Source organism: Hippocampus bargibanti, linkage group LG13, assembly GCF_051943395.1.
Source record: "Hippocampus bargibanti isolate YZ-2025 linkage group LG13, ASM5194339v1, whole genome shotgun sequence".
Lineage (NCBI taxonomy): Eukaryota > Metazoa > Chordata > Actinopteri > Syngnathiformes > Syngnathidae > Hippocampus > Hippocampus bargibanti.
Window position 1 is genome coordinate 7,403,931 of NC_142746.1, and position 24,677 is coordinate 7,428,607.

At 39.9% G+C, this 24,677-nt stretch overlaps 2 protein-coding genes across 2 annotated transcripts in view; one reads left to right on the top strand and one right to left on the bottom strand.

Moving 5' to 3' along the window:
- The window catches only part of LOC148889175 (transmembrane protein 150A), a 28,191-nt gene extending 21,828 nt beyond the window's left edge, over positions 1–6,363 (top strand). The window contains exon 8 of the mRNA XM_089011553.1: positions 1,378–6,363. Within this exon, the coding sequence (XP_088867679.1) occupies positions 1,378–1,625 (248 nt within the window). The 3' untranslated portion in view covers positions 1,626–6,363. The remainder of the gene's footprint in view (positions 1–1,377) is intronic.
- A 69-nt stretch (positions 6,364–6,432) lies between these two features.
- Positions 6,433–19,570, bottom strand: mat1a (methionine adenosyltransferase 1A). The gene is made up of 10 exons (XM_089011552.1): positions 19,304–19,570; positions 16,689–16,766; positions 14,977–15,099; positions 14,700–14,812; positions 14,437–14,580; positions 11,574–11,699; positions 11,408–11,500; positions 11,157–11,339; positions 10,792–10,925; positions 6,433–8,065 (listed from the first exon to the last, which is right to left on the bottom strand). Exons 1-10 carry the CDS (start codon positions 19,368–19,370, stop codon positions 7,963–7,965), a joined length of 1,164 nt encoding a protein of 387 aa, XP_088867678.1. The 5' UTR covers positions 19,371–19,570; the 3' UTR covers positions 6,433–7,962.
- Between the last annotated feature and the right edge of the window lie 5,107 nt (positions 19,571–24,677).

The following is a 24,677-nucleotide window of genomic DNA, read 5'->3' on the forward strand; positions in this document are numbered from 1 at the left end:
AAGCAGTTTTGGAACATTTTAAGTCATTTTTATTGGTGTGTTTTATTTGACAAAAAATATCAGCCTGCGCGTTTTGGGAAACGCAAAAAATGATGTCTGTTGTCCTTTAAAGGACAACCGACGTCACTTTTTTGTTTCCTAACTGACATCAGAAAAACGTTTTATAGCATCTAAAATACCCAAAACACGCAGTATGATATTTTTAGTCAAATGCAAAACACCAATAAAAATTACTAAAAGTGTCTAAAAAGTACTTCGGTTTGAAACAGGAAGTGGCCAGTTTCAGAAGGTCCCGCCCCCATGTTTGTGGTGTCACGGCAAGATGTCTTGCCTTGCTCGAGAATCAAAACAATGGCTTCAGATTCGGGGAAATATGCTTTCTTGTTACTCATCCAGTTATGAATATGATTCAAATAGTTCTGAAGAGGAAAGCATACATGTTTGCAATCGATTAAATAATTTATTCCGTGTCATTTTGAGGCATCAGGGGTGGGAAATGTCGCACCCAAAAAAGGTAGAACATGGCGACAAAGCCGTGTAAGGAGTCTTTAAACGTAAAATATAGCTATATGTGGTGGAATCTTTGTAAAATACGCTCAGTAGAAGTTATTTGAAGACCTTTTACAAATTATGGACACAACTTGTCCGGAGACGTCGGTTGTCCTTTAAGTGAAAATGACAAAAACCCTGGAACTGGAGTGGGCACATTTTTGCACGGCGTCTGGCAGTAAATGAGTTAAACAGTTAACCTCTTGGAAATGTTTTTTTTAAAAAAAGGTTTAATCTGTCAAAAAAATGTCGATCATTAAGTTCCAAACGAACAGATGATGTTTGCATTTTTTGAGAAAACTATGAAGCTAATCAATGTGCTTAGATTATATGTGAAGGCAATTCATGAATTGTTGTTTTGTTGCGAGTCTGTAGTAGCAAGCATTTCGAATACCGTATTTTCTGGTATACATTCAATGAATGAAAAAAAATTCTCGAATTTTAAAATATAAATATATAAAACTTTTCCAAATATAAGGCACACCACATCATAAGACGTTACAGTAGAGGCGGGGATTACGCACTACTTCTAAGGGGGAAATGGAGTCGATGGCTTCTGACAGTAGTTGCAAGACCTGTTTTGGCTATTACATTACCATATATAATATTACTTCACATATGATAAGGCGCAGGGTCATCTTTTGAAGAAAATGAAGGCTTTTGGGTGTGTCGTATATATAATTTAAACTATATAACGTCTCCAAACAATCAGCTGATCATGAAAAATAATAGTTGATTAATTTGATAAACCATTAGTTTTCCATTGATCGCTGTACCTCGAGTTGTCCCTAAACCCTCTCCGCAGACGCTCCTTAACGGCATTTCCAGGCGGTGTATTTTTCTGCCAGGAGAGCTACACCCTACAACACGCATCGGCCATCTTCGAGTGGGTCTTTTGCGTTATCATTATGCTCTTCTATGGGACCTTCGCCTTCGAGTTTGCGGGCATGTCGGGAGACACCGTGGCGGTGCTGGCCCGAGGGGGCTCTTCGGTTGGCGTTGGAAGGGATCACAAGATGGAGTCCCTGGTGCCGCACCCGTCGTCGCACCAACCCGAAAACATGTCCATCCTGTAGGGCCTTATGTGCTCGGACCTGGATTATCCTTCCAAAACGGGGTTCTCAAATCTGTTGAGTCACTCGCTCACGTGAAGATTTGGACTCAAGCAAAACCCCAGCAGAGAGCTTTTTTTGTCATTACATCAGAGCAGCTTTTCCACCTGCTTTTCGCCTGTCTGCATTTTGCACATTTCTGAAGCCAAATTTTCCAGCCAGTCAGCCAACCCTGCCTTCAGTTCCAAGTATTTGCGGCAGAGAGCTAAAGGTCCATCAGATTCCGAAAAAAAAATCTGTTGTTTCCTCTCTCCTGCCCCCCCCCCCCCCCCATCCTTCTCAACAAGTGACCTTGAATGATTTCCTCTTCAGGTGATTACAGCGAGGCCTTTTCATTTCATTTGTTGAGTGCACACATGCTAAACAAGAATCTGCTGGAGGGCCGCATCTGAAAGTAGAAAGTGCGGCGTGGTATTATCTGCTGGCTTACGTAGTAGCCACACAGGAGCAAGGTCAGAATGGAAGCAATAAATTCTCTTCATATTGTCCTGCAGACCAGAATAGGACTATTACGTGAATACTGTTACATATATAAAAAATAAAGGGGACTTGTTATGTATCTTTTGTTCCACAGTTTGTCTGGGATGACGTTTTTATTGAACTATATAAAAAAAAGAGCTGTCCAAACTACACACCGGGGGGGGGGCTTTTTAAATCCCCTTCCGGGATAAGCCGTAATTTCCGATGTTTTATATGCAACTTGTAAATTATCCGATCCTGCAGTTGGTCCTTCTGGTTGTGCGCCACCTAAGCCGCATTAGCCCACTAACTTTGACCAGGAGCTATTCACGGTACTTATGACCCCATAAAGAGAATGTCGCTGGCTATTGGCATACTATAAAGTCATATAAGGGAGAGTGTGTGATTTGTTCAAAATATACTACAAATATGCAGCATAAGGGAGCCTATTGTTCATGGGAAATTACAGTATTGAGATTCATATTTAACCTGGCCTGTGTTTTTCAACCACATTGTGCGAGTTGCTATTTACACTGGTTAGCAAAATGGGAGCTGCGAGAAATGTTTAATTTCTACCTTCCTCGTGTCCCCTTATTGATGTCAACACAAAAAAATTAGAAAAGTTTCGATAAGCAACACCACCTGAATCAAAATCATTTAGTTACAGCACCAACCGAGCAGCAATTGTTTTGCCTCCACTTCGAGGTCATCTTAGTCCAAATACAGGACAGCGCGTTGTTCCCCGTGACATTAAAATAATGACATTGATTGAACAAAGTTGCAAAGCAGGTCCCCTTTTAATACAGCAAATATTTATATTTGTTCACACTGACATTCCTGCCACTGTTTGTTTTTGCTCATGTTCTCCCAAGTACTGATGCCGCCTCACAATGGTTGATTGTTACAATCGTTGCCGACAGACCTCCAGCACTGTCCCATTTTCTGCCAAAGATGCGTCCATGCGACGCAGATGCCCCCCCAACCTCAAGTCCTGCGCATTCCATCCACTTACTGTAAGCTTCTTATTTTATACAGTATTCCCCTAGAGATGATAAAGGCCATTTTACTGTCAAGTGGGCCAAATATCAGTGTGCCTGTGGCCTCGTTGCTCGTATCAACTCTCTCTCTCTCTCTCTCTCTCTCTCTCTCTCTCTCTCTCTCTCTCTCTCTCTCTCTCTCTCTCTCTCTCTCTCTCTCTCTCTCTCTCTCTCTCTCTCTCTCTCTCTCTCTCTCTCTCTCTCTCTCTCTCTCTCTCTCTCTCTCTCTCTCTCTCTCTCTCTCTCTCTCTCTCTCTCTCTCTCTCTCTCTCTCTCTCTCTCTCTCTCTCTATATATATATATATATATATATATATATATACACACACACACACACACACAGTAAAGTCTCGTTATATCGATATTCTCGGGAGTCGGAAAAAATATCGATATAACTGGACTATCGATATATCCGATCATAAAGGCAATATTGTACACTTGTTTTTACCACTATTCTGTTACTGAATGTTACTGGACACAGCATTGGGTACACCACAAACAAGTCAATACAAAGAGGTCCAAACTCTTATGCTTTGACTCTTACGTGGGTGGGTAATGTTCGGGGATTTAAAGAAAATCCTCAATGCATGTCAATTACAGTTTACACGGATTTTTGCAGGCTGTCCCAGACGGACCCTCCCCTACAAATAGTGCATCGACCGGATATATGTTCCGATTGGGAATAAATATATTTATAGTTTCACATTATTGGGTATTGTGGAGGGAGTCAATTATTTACTTTCAGCGGATTCATTGCCACATTGACGTGTCATTTTCTGCCACCGTCATTTGTTTACGATGCAAAGCAAAACAGGGACCAAGGGTTAACTCATAACTTGAAAATCTGATAGGTTGGTGCACAATGTAGCCTTTTTCCATCTTCTTCTAGTGCCGCTGTTTAGTATAAATGACACAGGGATGAACTTGCGCCACCCATTTTCTACATTGGGAGATCGTATCAGTAGACTTTTTTAAAACACCGAATCCATGAATGTATACACAGCGTTCAATGCCTTTTACCAAAGCTAAGTGAAAATTTGCTTCCGACCCATCGTCTCGCAGTCGGTTAATTCCCAGTTTCCCTTTCACACTTTTATTGTGAATCTAACACTGCATCAGAAAAGCGATTGATTGTACCGCGGTGTGATCACAAAATGGCAGCAAACGACCACAAAGGGGTGAAAAAAAATGACAGGATTTTAACGTCACGCGGCCCTTTTAGGTGTACCTAATGTTGTGGCCTAAAATAATGTCAACTTGACATATATTTTTAATTCAGCTTTTGTTTTTTAGCCTTTTGTTGTTTTATTGTGACATTCTATTATACAGTACTCCAGAAATATGCCAACCAAAATGACCTATGCAGCTATTGCAAGACCTGTCATGTGTCTTAATTCATATTCACATCATTCCACACTGGTCACTTTTTTCCCATCAGCATACTGAATGTGTATGACTCAATTGGAACCAACTTGTTGTCCCATGCTCCCTCTGTCCGTCAAAACTCGTCATTGCAGAAGCTTGTTTTAATTTTTTTTGCATCTGAGAAGTCATCTAAAATGTCCTAACATTTGTTTCAAACTACTTAAAAAGATTGGCCGCAAAAGTGTTTACTACACGTGTTTTTCAATTTTAACCTGAAGTATACAAATCAAAGTTAAAATATTAAAAATGTCCATTAAGACATTTCAAGGAATATTTGATCTCCTTTTTTTTTTACAGTTTGTGTGTAATTAAAAAAACAGAACAGGTCCTGGTGACCCAAAAAGTTTTTGAAAAAATATTTCATTTTAATATTTATTATCAGATGGCACTATTTTATTGTTTTACCCCATTAACGGCATGCAGCAAAGATTTCCCGACTTTTTTCCCCGACCTTACCTTTGCGGTTCCGTTTTCAATTCTTTTGATTCCTCCACGAGACGGTGTGCCAGTTTTCACAATTCAAGGCATGCACGAGCAAAAATTTCACGGCCCTTTTCAGTTGTTTTTATTTTTTGTATTTTGTCTTAGGTTAGTTCATAAATAAAATAAGAGTGTGTTGTTACAAAATGTCCTACATTTTCTGTTTGGATTTCAGTTGATTTTATATCTTCCCGTCATTCAAAGCATGCAGCAGTAATACTGCACTTCTGCAATCCTGATCTGATGTACGAAAATGTTACGCAATATATTTTTTGTTCAAAATTCCAGCTAAATCGTTTTCCACCATACCTCTCTCTTTCAAGCTTGAAGCAATAAAAAAAGGTCCCACGTTTAAACTGTTTTCCTGCCTCAATTCTCAAATTATTTTCATTTCATTTTTGGCCACCAGATTGTGCCCTTTTCTCCCATTCAAGCATGCAGATAAAAACCTTTGCTGTAGAGGAGTAAAACATGATCTCATGGTGTGTAAAAATGTCAAATTCGTTGTTTTTGCAAATCTGATACTTCTTCTCCCCACAATATTATTTCACTGCCTATATTTGTTCTCAGGAAAGTGTTTGATAAACACAACGCAAATGCTTCTGTTGCCATGTTCCGCATTTGTGGACTCATGATTTTTTTTTCTGTAACTGGCTTAAACGGCAAAAAAAACCTTCCCCTCCCATTCGCTCATTGCGTCGCTAAGCCACACAAAGTTAAATATTAGCAAAAGCTATCATGCAATCGTTAGACTATGGAATAATTAAACTTTTAACCTCACATTGTTAAATATTCAATCTATATACTGTATATCACAGGTGTCAAAGTCAAGGCCCGCGGGCCAAATCCGGCCCGCCACATCATTTTTTTCGGCCCGCGAAAGCAAATCAAACTTGTTAAATTCCATGATGATTGCTAAAATCTGAGCCAAAATGTCATATTTTTGGATGTCAACCACAATAAAAGTCATTATTCTTGACTTCAGATTTGAAAACGAGTTATTCATTAATTTGCTTTGTGCTCTATATGTAATATTTGAAGGGATTTAAACATTCCAATGGGTTCCCCAAATTCATAACGGCCCTCGAGAGGAAACCATAACTACAATGTGGCCCGCGGCAAAAAATGACTTTGACACCCCTGCTGTATATGTATAATCATTATTCACCTCTGCTGCCCATGTGCCTTATTATTATGCCTTACTTACATCAAGAAAACCAAAGACTTGTAAATTCTATTTTGACCATTGTATACTATGTGTGTGTTATGGCTTATTGTTGAACAAATAAATCCTAAAAATGGTTTTTTTTTCTTTCTGTGCCCCTCTCTATCTCTCCATTTTGTTGAACAAAAACACAGGACTCTGTCAATTGACATCTTAAAATGTATTTATTTATTTGGTGGTTTAATTATTTACAGTGCAGCTATACTTTGCCAACAAAACGATAACAGATAGGACACTCATCCCATTTTAGAAAATTAAGACATGATTAATAAAAGGGGGGTAATAATGCCCCATAAAACAAACACAGTTTAGACAGTTTAGAAATTTGAAAAATAAATGAGATTGTGGACAAGGAGAAAATATATTTTCTTGAATTGAATGCTAAAAACAAAGGCACTTGACATTGTTTTGGCACAAATTTTAAAAGGGTGAGGGCCTTTTTGTTGTTTTCAGAACAATTGAGTTTTTAGATCACAAGATTGAAAACTGGCATCGGCACAGAGGAACCGACGATAACAATAAATGACAATTTAATTTTGTTTTCCTAGGCTTTTAGAATTTCATGATTAAAAAAACATGGCAACATTTCAGGACATTATTAAATATAGTCAGCATTTCTATCATTTGGCTTTTTTTTAAACAATTGATTTGTTTTAGGATTGAATGATAGAAGCAAAGGCTAGAAATACATATTTATAATTTGCTTTGCATCACCATTTTTTCTCAATAGATCACAATAACAAAGGCACTTTTAGGACATAATTAAACATGGCCATTATCATTATTTTAAGATTTCAGTAGTCTGAATTGCACGGCAAAAGCAAAGACACCTGATGTTTCACATTTTTTAAAGCACATGATTTAATATGAGCATTTGCGCCATTTTGGGGCTTGTTATGATGGTAAAAGTAAAAGCCTTTGGCAACTTTTTAGGACATTGTGATACTGAGCTTCTGTGTGACTTGTCAATTTATGTTATTAGTTTTTCAAACTACATGGCTAAACAAATAAAAGCAGCAAATGTTGAGGACATGATTGAACAAGAGATCGAGGCACTTGGTTGCCACTACAAATGCACAAAAGCAAATTGTTTTTAGGGTATTGTTAAATATAATGAGAATTTGTACCATGTGGGGGCTTTTTAAGACTCATGTTTTCAGAATTGGATTGGACTTTTTAGTTTTGGAGAATGTCGTGGGCGCATAGAGGGTCCCGAAAGTGAACAAAAGTACTTGTGTTGACTGTCTGTTTTGATATGTTTGGTTGTAACATGATTCTGATGACATAACGCTGTTTTATTGACCTGTTTGGTGGAGCACCGTGATGCTTCTGACTGGCTTTCCAGCAGCACAAGACTTACAAACATTGAGAAATGAAGCTTTGGTTGAAGCAGTAATGACATGAAAAGTTGTTTTCAAAACATCTCCCATGTAGGGTTGTTGTACTTTCATTCACAGCATTGAGGTGTTTGTGATTATTTGTATTGTAGATGAAAAAGAAAAAAAAAAATAAGCACCGCGCAACAATTCAATAAGATGGATGTCTTTCTTCCTATCAGGTGCCCTTCACGGCACACCTCCTTTCGCAGCTTATTATGCATATACAACTTTTGGTTTGGTTAGTTTTGGGTTTGGTCCAAGTCCTCCAGTCGTAGTGCTGTGAGGCGATGGAGCGCTTAGAGGACGAGCCTTTTAGGGACCTCCCAACTGAACTCGGGCCGACCAAAGTGGCCATAAGTGGCAGTCTGCTGGTAGATGGGCCTCTTCAGCTGAAGCTCCCTGCAGAGGAAAAAAAATCAGGGAGTTACAAGAAAGTAAGAGACGCCCGCAGCATGCAACTTGAGTTAAGTAGCTCTTAATTCATTCACTGCCATTCTCAAATTTATTGGGGAATTGAAAATATGACAGAGCGCCATTCCTGAATTTGTTTTTTTTTTTTGTTTTTTTTTTCCATGATTGGGTGCCGATAATTTCTTTTCCACAAGGGAGCAGGATTTCCCTTTTTTCCATATTGCTGCTTTGTTCCAGCTTCAGCTGTTGTGAAAGCGCTATATAAACCAATATGTATGTATTGCATTTATTTTGGATAGCTGTCCTCATTTCAAGCTGCATAGTTTTATCGAAAAATGCAAACATCATCTGTTCGTTTGGAACTTAATGATCTACTTCTTTTACAGATTAAACCTTTTTTTAAATCCAATTTCCAAGAGGTTAACTGTTGAACTCCTTCACTGCCAGACGATGTGCAAAACTGTGGCCACTCCAGCGCCAGTACTTTTGTCATTTTCACTTAAATGGCAGGACCCACAGAATATTGAGTTTTAGGACTACATAAATATTTAATGCAGCGTAAGAAACCCTTCTTTCATCAGAAAGAAAGAGTTAATTCCTATGGTATATGGGTCTGGAGTTATCTCAGCTTGAAATGAGGACAGCTATCCAAAATAAATGCAATACATACATATTGGTTTATATAGCGCTTTCACAACAGCTGAAGCTGGAATAAAGCAGTAATATGGAAAAAAGGGAAATCCTGCTCCCTCGTGGAAAAGAAATTATCGGCACCCAATCATGAAAAAAAAAACAAAAAACAAACAAATATGACTGACAATAACTTGTCCATTGTTTGAACCGCTGTCCCTGAAATGGTTAACAACTATGTCATTGGCTTATATTGTATGAAATATTTTAACTACAGTAAAGTCTCGTGATATCGATATTCAAGGGAGTCCGAAAAAATATCGATATAACCGGGACTATCGATATATCCGACCCTGTTTGCATGTAATTTTCTCCGTGCGTGCATAGAAACAGTATCGATATATCCGATATCGATATAACGAGACTTTACTGTATCTTACACTGATTATATGAATCCTCACTATTTTTTTTCCATTTCAGTCATTTTCAGGAGAAATGACGCTTTTTGAGAACCAATGGGAATCTAGCAGATAATTGCCATGAGAACACACCTAACAAAGCAGTTAAGTGACAGGTAAAAGCTCTGTGCTACATCACATTGTTGTTGACACCCCCCAACCCCGTGACCAACACCTACCCCCCAGTTAATAAAGCATGAAATCTGACATGTTAAAATGATGACATTGTAGAAACATGATGAGACATATGTCATATTGGAAGGTTCCGTTCTTGATTGCTTCTTTCCTTTGTGTTGCAGAAACAAATGAATGAAGATAAAGCTATAGAAGATAGTCGGTCGGATCCTATTGGCTCTTATCAGCATGGGTGAGAACCTAATCTGGTAAGCCACCTCCATCATTCAGGTTTGCTGTCCTGCCATAAAACAAAAAATGCAGTTTATCACTAATGTGTTCCCATTTTTAATGTGGGTGTAATTTGACTGTTGGACATGTCTGCAGAGTTCCTACATTATTCCTATATTGCATGTGTTATTTATTGGGGATGTGGTCTGAAAAGCAGCCTGTGCGATGCAAGAGGGATTTTTGGATGTCGCAATCTGAACAAAAAGGCTAATAGCTTTCAAGCCAATAATTGAGTCGATTGCTGCCTTTTCCTCCAACTGTTGTCATTTCTGCCTGGCCTGAATACAAATGCAAAACATTTTAAGTCTTTGCTCAGCATGCGGAGCACCGATTTCCAGAATTGACATTACCTGACCGGGCAACAGCGCTAACCCGATTGGTAGAATGACAGTTCCGCTCCTGCTGTTGTCATCTACCATCTTTTTGGCACTCCTTCCTCAATCGGCATTTTCTATTGGCACCATTCCTATAATCCTCCATTAATAAGTACTGCATTGTATCCATAGTCTGGGGTGCTTGTCTGGAAAATATTCATTTCAGAGCGACTTCACGCTAGGTTTTCAACAGCAAAGGGGTCAGGTCAGGGTTGTGGTTTCAGAGTGCCAACTGTACAGACAAATGCATGATTGAAATTGACCTGGGGTTAAGTACCACTTGTCAGGTTATATCCTATACAAGGGCTGGATCAAAAGTTGGCATTTGATATGGACATATTGTTTTTCTTTCATTACGATTCAGTGCAAATCAAGAATGTTTAAGTGTAATTGTAAAGAAAAAGGCATGACGGTCAGTGGCACTTAGTTGTAGAAAAAGTAAAACAGTTGTATTTGGCGCTCTCTATAGGCACTAATGATCATTACATCGTGTCTTTACTGTCCAGTGATCCCTTGCTACTTCACTTATCACGGTGTCAGTGCATCACAGATTTGTTTCAAGACAAAAATGATCAGAATTAAAAAAATGCCAAATGACTCCGAGGTTTTGTACATGGGCGTAGCTTGATTGGTTCCCAGCACTGACGTCACCCAATGACAACACAATATCATGGTTTACAGCCATGTGGATTGGCTGAGCATCTTCTCCACCCTGCCCAGCACCCCCCCCCCTCTGTCTTATCACATGGGTTATTATATAACTACTTCCCAGATTTTCATCTATCGCGGTTGTCCTGGTTCCCATAAACTGAAAAATGAGGGATTACTGTTTTCCGTTTTTACTGACCTTACGATGACTCCTGGCCTCAGGTCAAAGTTCTTGTTGACGATGTGCAGCAGCTCCGATTCACTTTTGCTGGACGAGCCGTACGTGAACAACGAGATGGACAGAGGTTGAGCCACACCGATGGCATAGGACACCTGGAGGACATGCGCACGGAGACAACATAAAAAAAATCAACGATGAATTTATTTTGTACCTAAACCTACAAAAAAAATGCAGTCAGCCATTTTTGTTTGGGGCGGCCATTAAATTGGAGCGCTCCAGAATCATATTCTCCCTACGATTGATTATGAAATGGTCCTAATTTGGCATACAACTAAGAATTGAAACCTGAATGTAACGCAGGTGGTTTTGGTGGTGGTGCTTACCTGCACCAAGACCCTCCTGCAGAGCTTGGCCATGACCAGCGACTTGGCCACCCAGCGGGCGGCGTAGGCAGCCGAGCGGTCCACTTTTGAGAAATCCTTGCCGGAGAAGGCGCCACCCCCGTGAGCCCCCCAACCACCGTATGTGTCCACGATGATCTTGCGGCCTGTGACGCCCGCGTCTCCCTGTTGAAGACAAAGGGTCAACCGAGAGGGCTCGTTGGTGGCAGTCGGTCCAAGTCTCCCGATGTCACCTGTGGGCCCCCGATGACAAAGCGGCCACTGGGCTGTAGGTGATAGATGGTGTTGGCGTCCAGGTATTTGGCGGGGACCACCGCGTTGATCACCTGAGAAGAAAATGAATAACTTCATTAGGTACCATCCGCAGGGTAAGTGTAGAAAAAAAAACTTAGCCGAAACCTTCTCCTTGAGAACTTTCTTTTGCTCCTCCAGAGAGATGCAGTCGTCGTGCTGCACCGAGATGACAATGGTGTGGATTCTCTTGGGGATCACAGCGCCATCTTTCTGCTCGTAATGCACCGTCACCTGCGGGACGGACAACAAAGGTGAGCTTGTCGTCTCGTTTATTACTGACACTTTTATGACCTGTCACGGTTTGCAAGGTGGTGATGGCGGGTTCGGATCCCAAAAAGCAGGCAGGAGGGAGCAGGAGGTTGTTTGACAAATTGTATTAAAATAAAGTCAGCAGTAACAAAATGTAAAACATCAAAATGATCTGAATGGAAAAAATACAAAGTAGCAAAAGAAAACCAAGTGTAAAAGTCCGCCAAGGTTAAACAAACACGTACACAATGCATGCAGCAACCAAGCAGCAAACAAACAATGAATCGGCACCGGATGATCGTGCCAGGTGTCCTTTTAAGTGTTATTGATTATAACGACCAGCACCTGCGAGGCTGCCGGCAGGGCTGACGTCGCTACCCGCTGGTCGCCAATCTGATCGGGACGACCAGCACCTGTGCAGGTGTAGGCGGGGCCGACAGCGCCCCGCGTTGGTCGCCAACCAGATCATGACAGTACCCCCCCTTCAAGGGGCAGCTTCCAGAAGTCCCAACAGTCTCCCAAAAGGTCCACTCGCCAGGGAACGGTCGGTGGAGAGGGCAACCGCTGCCTCTCCAGCATACGACGGGCGGCGGCCTGATGGGAACGGGACTCGGCCTGGGGTGGACGAAGACGCGGCACGGATCGCCGTGGGCGTGAGCGCGATCCCTCTCGCACGTTCACGCGACGGCGCATGGCTCTGCGTGGACGTCGACTGCCAGGCGCAGAATGGCACCCCGTACGGCCGTATGGGACCAGGTCTCGGCCGGACGCCGACGTGGGCGTGAACTGCCCGGCTCCGGGGGAACGAGACGGGTCCAGAGCCGCTCCGGGATCCAGCGGTGAGTGGGGTCTCGGACTGACGTTGACGCGGACGTTGCACGGCTCGTCGTGGATGGGACTCAATTCGTCATGCACGACGACAGCGTGGCTGGACGTGGGCGTGCAATGCCAGTCACCCAGTTTCACCCTGGACGGCCACCTGGAAGGAGGTCTCGGCCGGACGTTTACGTGGACGTTGCGGCTCGTCGAGTGACGCAATTCAAACTCGACGAGGCTAGCGCTAACGTGGACGTAGCATTGCCAGGCACAGGGTGGAAATGAGACGGGTCCGATGTACCTGCGGGATCCGATAGTTGGCCGATTCATTCTGTCACGGTTTTGCGAGGTGGTGATGGCAGGTTCGGATCCCAAAAAGCAGGCAGGAGGGAGCAGGAGGTTGTTTGACAAATTGTATTAAAATAAAGTCAGCAGTAACAAAATGTAAAACATCAAAATGATCTGAATGGAAAAAATACAAAGTAGCAAAAGAAAACCAAGTGTAAAAGTCCGCCAAGGTTAAACAAACACGTACACAATGCATGCAGCAACCAAGCAGCAAACAAACAATGAATCGGCACCGGATGATCGTGCCAGGTGTCCTTTTAAGTGTTATTGATTATAACGACCAGCACCTGCGAGGCTGCCGGCAGGGCTGACGTCGCTACCCGCTGGTCGCCAATCTGATCGGGACGACCAGCACCTGTGCAGGTGTAGGCGGGGCCGACAGCGCCCCGCGTTGGTCGCCAACCAGATCATGACATGACCAAGTACCACCGTGTGATTCATGCCAAAATAGCATTCTATTCAAGTAGATCACGGGTGTCATTTTTTTTGCCGCGGGTCACATTGTGGTTGTGGTTTCCTCTCGAGGGCCGTTTGGAATTTGGGGAATTAGAATGTTTTTCCAAATATTACATACAAAACACACAACAAATTAATAACTAGTTTTCAAATCTAAAGTCAAGAATAATGACTCTTATTGTGGTTTACATAGGACAATTTGAAATTTTGGTTCAGACTTTGGCAAGCATCATGGCCCTTGACATGCTTTATTTGCTTTTGCAGGCCGAATAAAATAATATGATGGGCCAGATTTGGCCCCTGGCTTGACTTTGACACCTGTGAAGTAGATCATTCAAATTGAAATAACAAATTACTGTAAACAGTGTATTTATCTATATTTTGTGTGTGTGTGTATTTTGACAATGAAAACAATTTCTGATTTTGTTTCTACTGGGCTAAGTTCACATTCAAATCTGTTGAAGCTCTCTCAACTTTACTTTTTAAACATATTTTTAAAAATGAATAATTACAGCGAAAAATAAATGACTGAAATAGCTAATAAAGAATGCATAGTTCAAATTCAAATGCTATAGTACTGGTACTAACAGATGTGGAGTAAACTAGCTCCAAACATATGTATCCAGTTTAAAAATAGCAAAACAACACATCTATGAACAAACAAGTAAAAGCCAGAACTCTAATAATATTGAATACATCATAATAATAGAAATTATAAACATTCAGAATAAAATGGATGTTGTAACAAAACATTGGCTAATAAAGCTCAATATATTTTAACAATAGCAATGCTAGCTTAACCATTCACGTTTCAAACCGGTTGACCAGAGCAACATTTGTGGCAAAACACATTCCTGTTAATCATCAGCATCTCTCATGAGTATGATTTATTGGATTTTAAAGTTTAAATGTTGCTTGCATGTCTTTGTCATTTTGTTTGATATCCTAAATAGGCCACCACCTTGAATTATACTGTATTTTCTTATGGTATGATGGTGCTTTCACTCTGATAGTGACGTGATGAAAGTGAGAGTAGAACTCGTATGAAGTTAATTAAATTGGGGGAGTAGAAGTAAAATGAATAAAAGGGTAAAAACACCTGAGTTTTGGAGTCGGGACGCAGCCAGGGGATGATACCGTTGCGTCTTAACTCGGCCATTTTGGAATTGAGCTTGTGGGCTAAGACGATGGTGAGCGGCATGCACTCTTCCGTCTCGTCTGTGGCGTATCCAAACATCAGACCCTTAAAAGTACACAAATTGAATCAAAAAAAGTTTAGTGATTCGTTTTGGTTCAATAGTTTCCAGATGGTACAAGTCAACATGCAAGATAGGGAAGTCAGAACTGTTAGCAAAGCTCCACCTGGTCTCCTGCACCAATGTCCTCCTCCTTGCGGTCCACATGGACACCCTGAGCGATGTCCGGACTCTGCTGCTCCAGAGCCACCAGGACATTACACGTCTTGTAGTCAAAACCTGATGATATAGTGAAGGTATTTTTTTTCTATTAGAGCCTTTTGCTTGTCTGTTAGAAATCTCACATAAATACTGAGAAATGAAAGAGCAAGTCTGGATTCATGACTTTGGTGAAGAACCGCGTGACATTATTAGTCATGATTTATTGGATCACTCGAAATCACCTTTGTCGGAGTTGTCGTAGCCGATGTGCTTGATGGCATCCCTCACCACCTTCTGGTAGTCCACGTTGGCACGGGAGGTGATCTCGCCACAGAGCAGGACCATGCCCGTCTTGCATACCGTCTCTGTAGGACACATCCATGCGTGAGAGTATTAATTCTGATGGACTATTCTCTCAGTTAATTGAGGACTCTGGAGTCCTTTCCCACATGCAGAGGAGTAAATGTCAGCAAGTCCGAAGAAGCCCCCTGTGTATCCCGGTTCATTTTTTCCGGCCTTGATGCATTATAGGTTTCAAAGAATTCTGAAATGCCTACCCTGAGTGTACTAGTACATTCTGCCACAAAATGCTCCAAAAGTCAGAGAAGGTCCCTAAAAAAATAATGTATCAACTAACAGTTTTAATCAATTAGCAGTTGTTTGAAGGGTGATCAATCCCTTAAAACACATTTGTCAAAGTCAAGGCCCGGGGGCCAAATTAGGCCCACCACATCATTTTATTCGGACGGTGAAAGCAATTCAAGCATGTCAAGTGCCATGATGCTTGCTAAAGTCCGAACCAAAATTTCAAATTGTCCCATGTAAACCACAATAACAGTCTCTATTCTTGACTTAAGATTTGAAAACTAGTTGTTCATTAATTTGTTATGCACCCAAGATGTAATATGTGGATGAGATCAAACACTCTAATGGTTTCCCCAAATTCATAACGGCCCTCGAGAGGAAAATGTAACTACAATGTGGCCCATGGCAAAAAAATGACTTTGACACCCCTGAAGTCGATAAGCAATCGGATCATAAAAATTGCAGCGTTTCCTCGGGAGACTGACTAATCCAATGAAATCGAACTTTTATATGTATTTTTTTAATATGCTAATTAACGTTAGCTGCTATATGACATGTCACATTATATGTTAGCGTTGAGCTACTGTACCTTTAATAGACTGGTTGATAGATTGGATATTCCGTGTTTCATTCTCTTTTGTTTTATGGGTCAATTTCAAAGTAAATTTCAACCAGGCATCTTAAAACAAACACGCTGTGCCTCTTGTTTCTTTGAAGTAATGTTATACGATGACCTCCCATATCTTGACAGCGAGAAAGTAAGAAAGGACATGCAATAATGAATATTTATCTTGGCTTATGTGTGTTTTGATTAGCTGAAATCTGATTTAAAAAATTGAAGAGAAGTAAAAACTACTTTGATCGCAAGTCAGTCCGCAGCGTATCGCCTACCATAAACAGGTTCAATGTACGAACGAGAAGAAAAAAAAGCAATCACTTATAATAACACCAGATAGCATGGGCATGGGCGATGAACCGCAATATAATAGAATGTTATCACAACTATCAGTAAAGTCTCGTTATATCGATATCGGTTATATCGATAGTACTGCTTATTACAATACTATTTCTATGAATGTAAGGAGAAAATTTACATGCCGCAGGATCGGATATATCGATAGTCCGGTTATATTGATATTTTTTCCGACTCCCGAGAATATCGATATAACGAGACTTTACTGTATTGAAAAAAAACACTCAGACTTCAACCCTTTGCATTGAGACAGTGTAGCAACGTCTATGCAGCAGCGACTTCACAAAGTCCACCTCCTTGTCACACATAGAAATGCTATCCACGAATATTCCAGCAGTAACCTCCATTCCAATTAGAATCTCAGCCAGAGTGTTGAGAGCATTTTTTTTTACACACCACAGGCTACTTTGGCATCGGGGTCCTGCTTGAGATGTGCGTCCAGGACGGCATCACTGATCTGGTCGCAGATTTTGTCTGGCAGAGGGGAGAAAACAAACCAATGAGGGGTAAGGAAGTCTCGGGTCAGACACTACGAATCAATCAGGCGTCCACACATTTTTGGATGTGACCGCGGGAGAAGTTAAAAAAAAGCACGTGTGGCGCAGCGCGGCAAGAAAATGACAGCATCCTATTTATCACTCTCGTGCATTGTGTGCACCCCCAGACAAAATGAAGCAATCCAACACAGACGTTACATCAGAAAAAGCGTCATCTTTATTTTTTTGGGAGGAGGGCACAAACAGTAAACATATTCATACTCCAAAAATATATTTGACATTAAACCAGAGTGTACTATTTTTTTATTATGTTTGAAAAAAAAATATTGTTTTATTGAATCCATTAACAGAAATTAATTTGCACTGAGTTACATTATTTGGATTTATATAATAATAATAATAATAATAATAATAATAATAATAATAATAATAATAATACATTTTATTTATAAGGGCCTTTCAAAACTATTATATTATATTATATTATATTATAATTTTTAAGCAATTATGCAAATGTACATTTACCAGTCCCGCTATCTGCGACAACAGAGCAGACCTTGATGTTGTCACCGCATTTTGCTTCCAAGGTTGCACATTGCCATGAATATAAAATAAAATGACAGAATGAAAAAAAGAATCTATAACAGTGTTTACATATATTCATATTAGTCAACCCTGTTGATAGTGGATCCTTGATTTTCACAAGCCATAAAAAAAGTCACATCAATGAATCCGTTCACCATCTCCAGTGCTTATGCTCATTGGCAGGTGAGAGGTGATCTGGAGCCTGTCTCAACTCACGAGGTTGAGTACCCTTTTAACTGTTCGTCATCTACTCACAGACACATGTAGAGAAACCACAATTCAATTGTAACAATATGTACACCGTATGTGTAATTCTTCATTTTATTCCTTCCAAAAGAACAATACAATACATATCGATTTATACAGCGCTTTAACAACAACTGAAGCTGCAACAAAGCGCCTAACATGGACAGGTACCATATACAGGAAAATAAAGCGGTCACAAAGTACGAGTAACTAAGTACTCGTAAGTAACACTACAAAGTAACTACAACAATTTAACAATGTCATTTTTGCATGATTAAAGGTCTGTGGCAAAAAAACACTGGTCAACAATTTCACTCAATCAGCGACGGCTGACGGTGCCTTTCAATATATTTTTGATTCAATTAAAAAAAAGTACTTTTTTTTGTTTTTTTATTAGAGCTACAGCTATGCTGTTTCCTTTAACTCTAATTCATAAAATGCCAAATAAATGCCTGCATATTGTTTAATCAACATTTTTATTATACTGTAACTATAACATGACAAAATGACGGCAAAAAAAAATCTGTGAAAAAAAAAAAAAAAAAAACTTCAGTACAAGTTATTTGCATTACTAATTCAAAAAATATATATAATTTGTAGATCAGTGCAAACCAAAACATTTTTTTCTGTTGCCTTGCTGAGTTTACAAAGATGATCAAAAAAGGAAACAAGTACTTTACATAATTTCAAAAATTGAGGGAAAAATATACAATTAGAATTATTTTGATGGGATTGTGGGGCATAATGCAAAGTGATGTATGACATCCTTTGATGGAACTTCTGTCCGTGTGAACCATATATGTTGCTGTATTTCCAAAAACCTGGGGAAAAATTGGGCTCAAGTTTCACGTTATACACTGTTCGCTTCCATGTAGCGGGTCAAGGTGTTTACTCGGCCGTGTTTACTGATTATGGATGTAGCAACGTGGACTTTGACAGAATTATGACACATTGATAGGGGGAGGAGTTGCCCTAAGGAGGGGGTGCAAAGTTGGAGGGGTGAGATCCAAAAAGTTTGATGAACAATTTTATTGAAATTTTGAAGTTAATGTTGTCATATGGAGAGAATTAAAAAACTAAATAAATAAATAAGCATGGCAATCTTTTTTTAAGGTGCAAATTTTTCCCTGCAAAGACCCTCCTTCCAATCCACACACTCTCTCTAATTGGATTGGATTGGATGTACATGTACCTTTAATCGTCTCTCAGTGGATAAATTTGTCTATGGTATGTGTATGTATGTTTGACAGTCATAATCTTTGTTTTATGTTGTAAAATGCATATTTCAGTCTTGATCTTAGTTTGACTCCCTGGTGCTTTCTACTATCTTTGTGACTATTTTATTGCCTGTATATGATACAGTAGTTGTTCATATACAACACTTTGTATGCAGCTTTGTCTGTAAGTGCTCTCTCAATACAGAAATCGGCAAACATACTGATTTTCTTGGTCCTTGTCAAAAGCAACGTTTTAGAAGTTTCTCACTTTTCATATAACCTTCCACCTTGCATGCACACTACTCCCCAAACCCATTAACCCCCTCTCCCAAAACCCCCAGTAGTGCGGCCCATCCGACATGTGCTATGAATGGGATGCCAAGCATGCCGACCCCGGGAATAATGACCAAGTTTTAAAAATAAAGTCCAAAACGTTTTAGCATGCCGTGTGATATCCAAAGCTCACCTGGATGTCCCTCTCCCACAGATTCTGACGTGAACATAAACGAGCCGTCCTCTGGCAGATCACCCATTTTGTGGTTTTTTTTTTTTTTTTTGTAGTTTTTTTGGGAAGGGGGTAGGGGGGCTTGTGAAAGGGTTCCCTCAGTTTCCACAGGCGAGCAGTCCTGGTCTTTTGGAAAGATTATATTCCGGCTGCTGCTGCTTGTTGTCTTTTTATTCTATGGATCGCGAGGGAGCCAACACAAGTTCTGGGCGACTAAACTCCACATCCGAGCCCACATGTTCCTTTATATAGATACATAGGCCAACAGGCGTGCACGCGCACGCACACACACACACACACACACACACACACACACACACACACACACACACACACACACACACACACACACACACACACACACACACACACACACACACACACACACACACGTGTCATGTGAATCCGTGGGATAGTCCATTCCATGGGAAGAGAGGGGACAGGGGGGTGCAATGGGAGGGCTTGAGTGGTCATGGCACATTAACCCCTCGTGGGCTGCGAGTTGCCGTGTGTAGAGCAAGCAAGATTTTACGATGTACGTTTCCACCAGTAAGGATGAAAATTCAAGAATTAAGTGAAAACATACTTTGAGTTAATTTAAAAAGTCTGCACATCTGTTCAAATGCCAGATTTTTGTGATGTCAACAAATGAGTGGACATCTCGCCCATTTAAAATGTCTTTCATTAACCCCACAGTCAGTTCAGATGTTCTAGTAGGCTGTTCGTGACCATTGTAAAACCCAAATAATTGTTTCAATGATTTTTTTTTGATACTTTTGAAACAAATACCAATATCTCTCAAAAACAAGTTTGAAAATGTCAAAATGCTAATTGAGGATTATTCAACAGATGATATTGAGGCGAAATTGGCATCTTTGTCATGATTAATATTCATATAATTTTCACCATAAATATTCAAACATATTTTGAAAAAAAAATTCATTCCAATGCCTTCATTTAATGTGCATTTAGATCATTTTTGATCATAAAACAAAGATCTCACACACACACGCACACACACATATATATATATATATATATATAAATTTTATGCCAATTTCGCCTCAATATCATCTGTTGAAGTATGGATTATGATTGATCATTGCAACACTTGAATGGTCATTAGTTAATTTAAAAAAGTAGCAAAGTCATACAACAGCAAAACAGAGTACTAAAAAAAGTAAATTTTCAATGTTTCTACCTGAGTGGAGTACAGCATACATTAAATTGCATGAAGGCTGAAATTGAGTTTCAAAGAGGCATTCACCGGTTTTTCTCAACGCCTGCTTCCATCTCTGCACAGCCCAAGGCTCTGTTCTGTTCTCAATACACTCTGGACCATTTCCTCATCATCACATCCCACATCCTCCTCTTGAGCTTGTATTCAAGAAAAACAAGTGGATACTCACATAAAAAAAAAACTTATTATTGTTTGTTGTATGGTCTCCTTGTTTAGACTGCAAAAATTCAAACATGAGTGTGGAGACTTTTAATATGCAAATTTGTAAAATTGATCTTTAGTAAATATTCTGACTTTGCACACTCATCCTCCACAACACGAACCAGATCAAACCAGACACAACTCGTTGAAAATGTAACAGGTGATCCGCCTCTTATTTGTCTTGCATGGCGATTGGGGGAGGAAAAAACAAAACAAACAAAAAAAAACCTCAAGTTGTTCCTGGGCTATATGTTAATGACTGACTACGAATGAGTTTATTTTTCTTTTTCCCTGACAAGCTCTTTCTGGTTCTAGTTAAAGATAAGTGCTATCTACTGACTGTTCCACATTTCCAATAATTGTTCAGTGCTGATACCTTCCTGGACACAATATTAGATACACCTGCACTGCTCATTATGCGGTGCACAATGATGGTCCTGTTCATTTTAAAAAGACGAGATGGGGAAAAAAAAGAATCATTGGACAATAATTCTGACCTTTAATTCCTGATTGGCTAGAAAGGGTCACATGGATCTTCTACCATTTCTAACTAAGAAATCATCAAATATGGCCCCAACAGGGAGCCCACCAGATACATTTTCCAATCAGAATCAGAAAGCCTTTAATCGTCTGGGGAAATTTAATTAATGCCGGACGGAGAAAATGATTTTTGATGTAAAAACATCCTACGAAGAAGCACTCCTTTGCTTCTGGTGTTTTGTGTTAAAGTACATGAATGGGTGAAGTGCAGGCGGCTTTATGAGTGCGACTTGATCTAGTTGAAAGTCCAACGGGATGATTGATGCACTGAGTTGTGCCAGTGAGCCCTCCGTGCGCAGGTGTGTGTGTGTGTGTGTGGGGGGGGGGGGGGGGGGGGGGGTTAGGGTGGACAACGATAGAAGCACGCCGACCTTTGTGTTGCCTTAAACATTATTTTCAAACATTAAACTACTCTGTGGTGAAGTCTTACATTGACTCTAGGCAGGGATTAATGACATGATACAGTATATCCTATTTGTGAAACTTGAAATTTGTCAGTGGCCATCCGTAAATATGTTTTGTGAGAGAACCCGCTTTGTGCTATCTGCCATCTGTTATCATCATCCATCATATTATTAATTTAGGCTAAAGACAAATAAGGGAAAAAAAAAACTGATGGGGAAGGGGAAAAAATGTTAAATCGGTGCCACATTTTTAAAATTGCACAAAGTCAAAAAAGTCAAAGTCAGCTTTATTGTCAAATATGCTAATATGCATGACATACAGCACAGATGAAATTACTGTCCTATCGGACCCAGCATGCAAGGCACTTATAATGACTTCAACAAACATAGTAAACATGAAAACGCCAATTTCCCGGGAGAGGGGAGCCGCTGCGTGTTCACGCGCCGCCATCTTGGGAAAATAAATAAATAAATAAATAAATAAATAATATGACAACACAAAGACACAGAGTCATTCATTCTTCAGGACTTGCTGTACCCTCTTTGTGATGACATGAAGCAGTTCTAGAAGAAAAAGGAGAGGATCAAAGCATCCATGTCAGCAGTGGATCAGGGACGTCATGGTGGAATTTGTACGTCAACTACACGCAAAATGTTAAAGCAAACACGAAGCTGTAGCACCCATTGAGAAAAGACATTCTCACATCTCCTGTCCCACATAAATCTGCTTCAATTCCAAGCCGCCACAGTTCCACATACGCATCGGCGCTCTGCACAAGGATTTATATTTACACTAAATTTTGAAAAAATCACACAAAACACATCCACCAGATGAACCTAAAATTAAATCTCTTGAAAATAATACCTAAATAATTTATAACCAAATATGATTCCATACTACATTTGTGCATTTTAAAAATAGTCTACCCTTAATTTGTCTTTATTTGCAAAAATACACAATTTTGCACACAAAAAAAACAGTTTTGAAATGTACAAAAATTGTTAGCAAGAAATTAATCTGTGTACTAAATGTCAGCATTGAAAAAGACCCATACCACATTTGATCAAGACAAAATGTATGTTTTTATGTAATATAACAAAATTAATTTGTGCACCTGTTCATCCTATCCTGAAAATATGTCATCGTGACCTCACAGTGTAGGCAGGCGATCACTTTTTTAGGTCTAAAGGGTTGCTGTGTCGTTTGGCGAGATTTTGACTTCACGCACAGTATGAGATAAACCCGTACAGGCTGTAAAAAGAGTTTGTCTTTCCCCTTCAAAGGTTCAAGGACACTCAGTTGAACGCCACCCACTGGTTTAAAACTGCTGTTCATCGGGCCTAAAGTCATAAGACTGAAATGTACAACTGCACAAAAAAAGTTTCAGAACAACAACTGTAGATACTGCAAAGTATAAAATACAGTATAAAATCATACATTATATATGTAAGTGTATTGACTCGACGTAAGGTGGCTGTGCTATTTTCAAAAAAAATACATTAAAACGATAAATTAAAAATAATGTGCTTGCAATTTTTTAATTCATTTTAGGCAACTACGTCTAAACAATTTGAGCGTTTTATTTTTTCAGACGTTTTTATAAAATACCACTAGGTGTCACAATCGCTCTGCAAACACCTTCCTCTTCCATCTCTATTCATCATAGAATATTTTTAGTTTATTTTATAATACAGTTAAATATTTTCCAAATGAACACAATTATGAATTTACGTGACTTCCTACAGGGGGGTGAATATGATTTGGAAACAAATGTGGAGGTCAAGCAATGTCACCAATATTTTCAATGACGTGCACTCACTGCAAGTCGTCCTCATTTTGGTTGGCTGAGGGGTATCCGCCAATGGCTACGAGGGAGGTGGGATGCACTTCCTACGCTTTGATTGGCTGCCTCCTCAGCCTCCCCCAGCAGTCCAAACTCTGTTTTGTGTGTGTGTGTGTGTGCGTGCGTGCGCGTGTGTGCGCGTGTGTGTGCGTGTTATGTAAATGTATGGCAACGTAAGATCTTGCCGGAACCCCCCAAGTTGTACAAAACACACATGGACCACTCTGACCATTAGGCATTTTATATTGACTTACATAACATTGCATACAATGTACATTTCACGTCACATGCACAGAGTATAATGAACGCGGCAGGTAGTAAATTGTCATCCGAAGCAAGTTTGCATTCCTCTGGTGAGGCCGCTACCTGAAACGATGACTATGGGAATGTCTTCAAGTATTATTCAATGTGGTGTGCTGGTATGCTCTTCAAAGCGTCACAGTGGTCGGATATTGTACAAATTAACCCCCCCCCCCCAAAAAAAAAGCAAACAAATATTGTCAATACGTAATTTCACGTGGAAGCATACAATACAACATACCTTGAATTTTTTTTTTATTTTAACAACAGTTGAAGCTGTAACAAAGCACTTAACATGGACAACTATCATATACAGGAAATAAAGCAGTCACAAAAATATTAGAAAGCATGTTTCAAAATCATGGAAAACCGGCGATGTAATTTTAATGATATAATGTGACTTGGCCTATTTTATCAGGTGTTAAAATGTCTCAGAAGGAGAAAAGATTTTATCATCCATTATCAAAAACTCAAACTGAAGCCACTTTACTACCTCGCACTCCAGTGGCCCCTGCGTTTCAGCAACCTGAAAAGGTGTTATCTACGCTATAAACGTAAAAAAAAGAATAGAAAGTTATAAAATTGTAACAGGATGTTTTTTAACAATGTACATAATCCATATATAGTATCGCGACCCTGAAATGCCGCTCTATCTGATGGCTTTACACGAAACCATGACTGATGATGAAACTATACAATGTAGCCCTCCGAGAAGTCTGTTAAGAATTAAACGACCTAGTTAGTTAAACAGTATGTATGTGATAACTGATTTACAATCATTTTTTCTTTTGTAACGAAATTTGGCG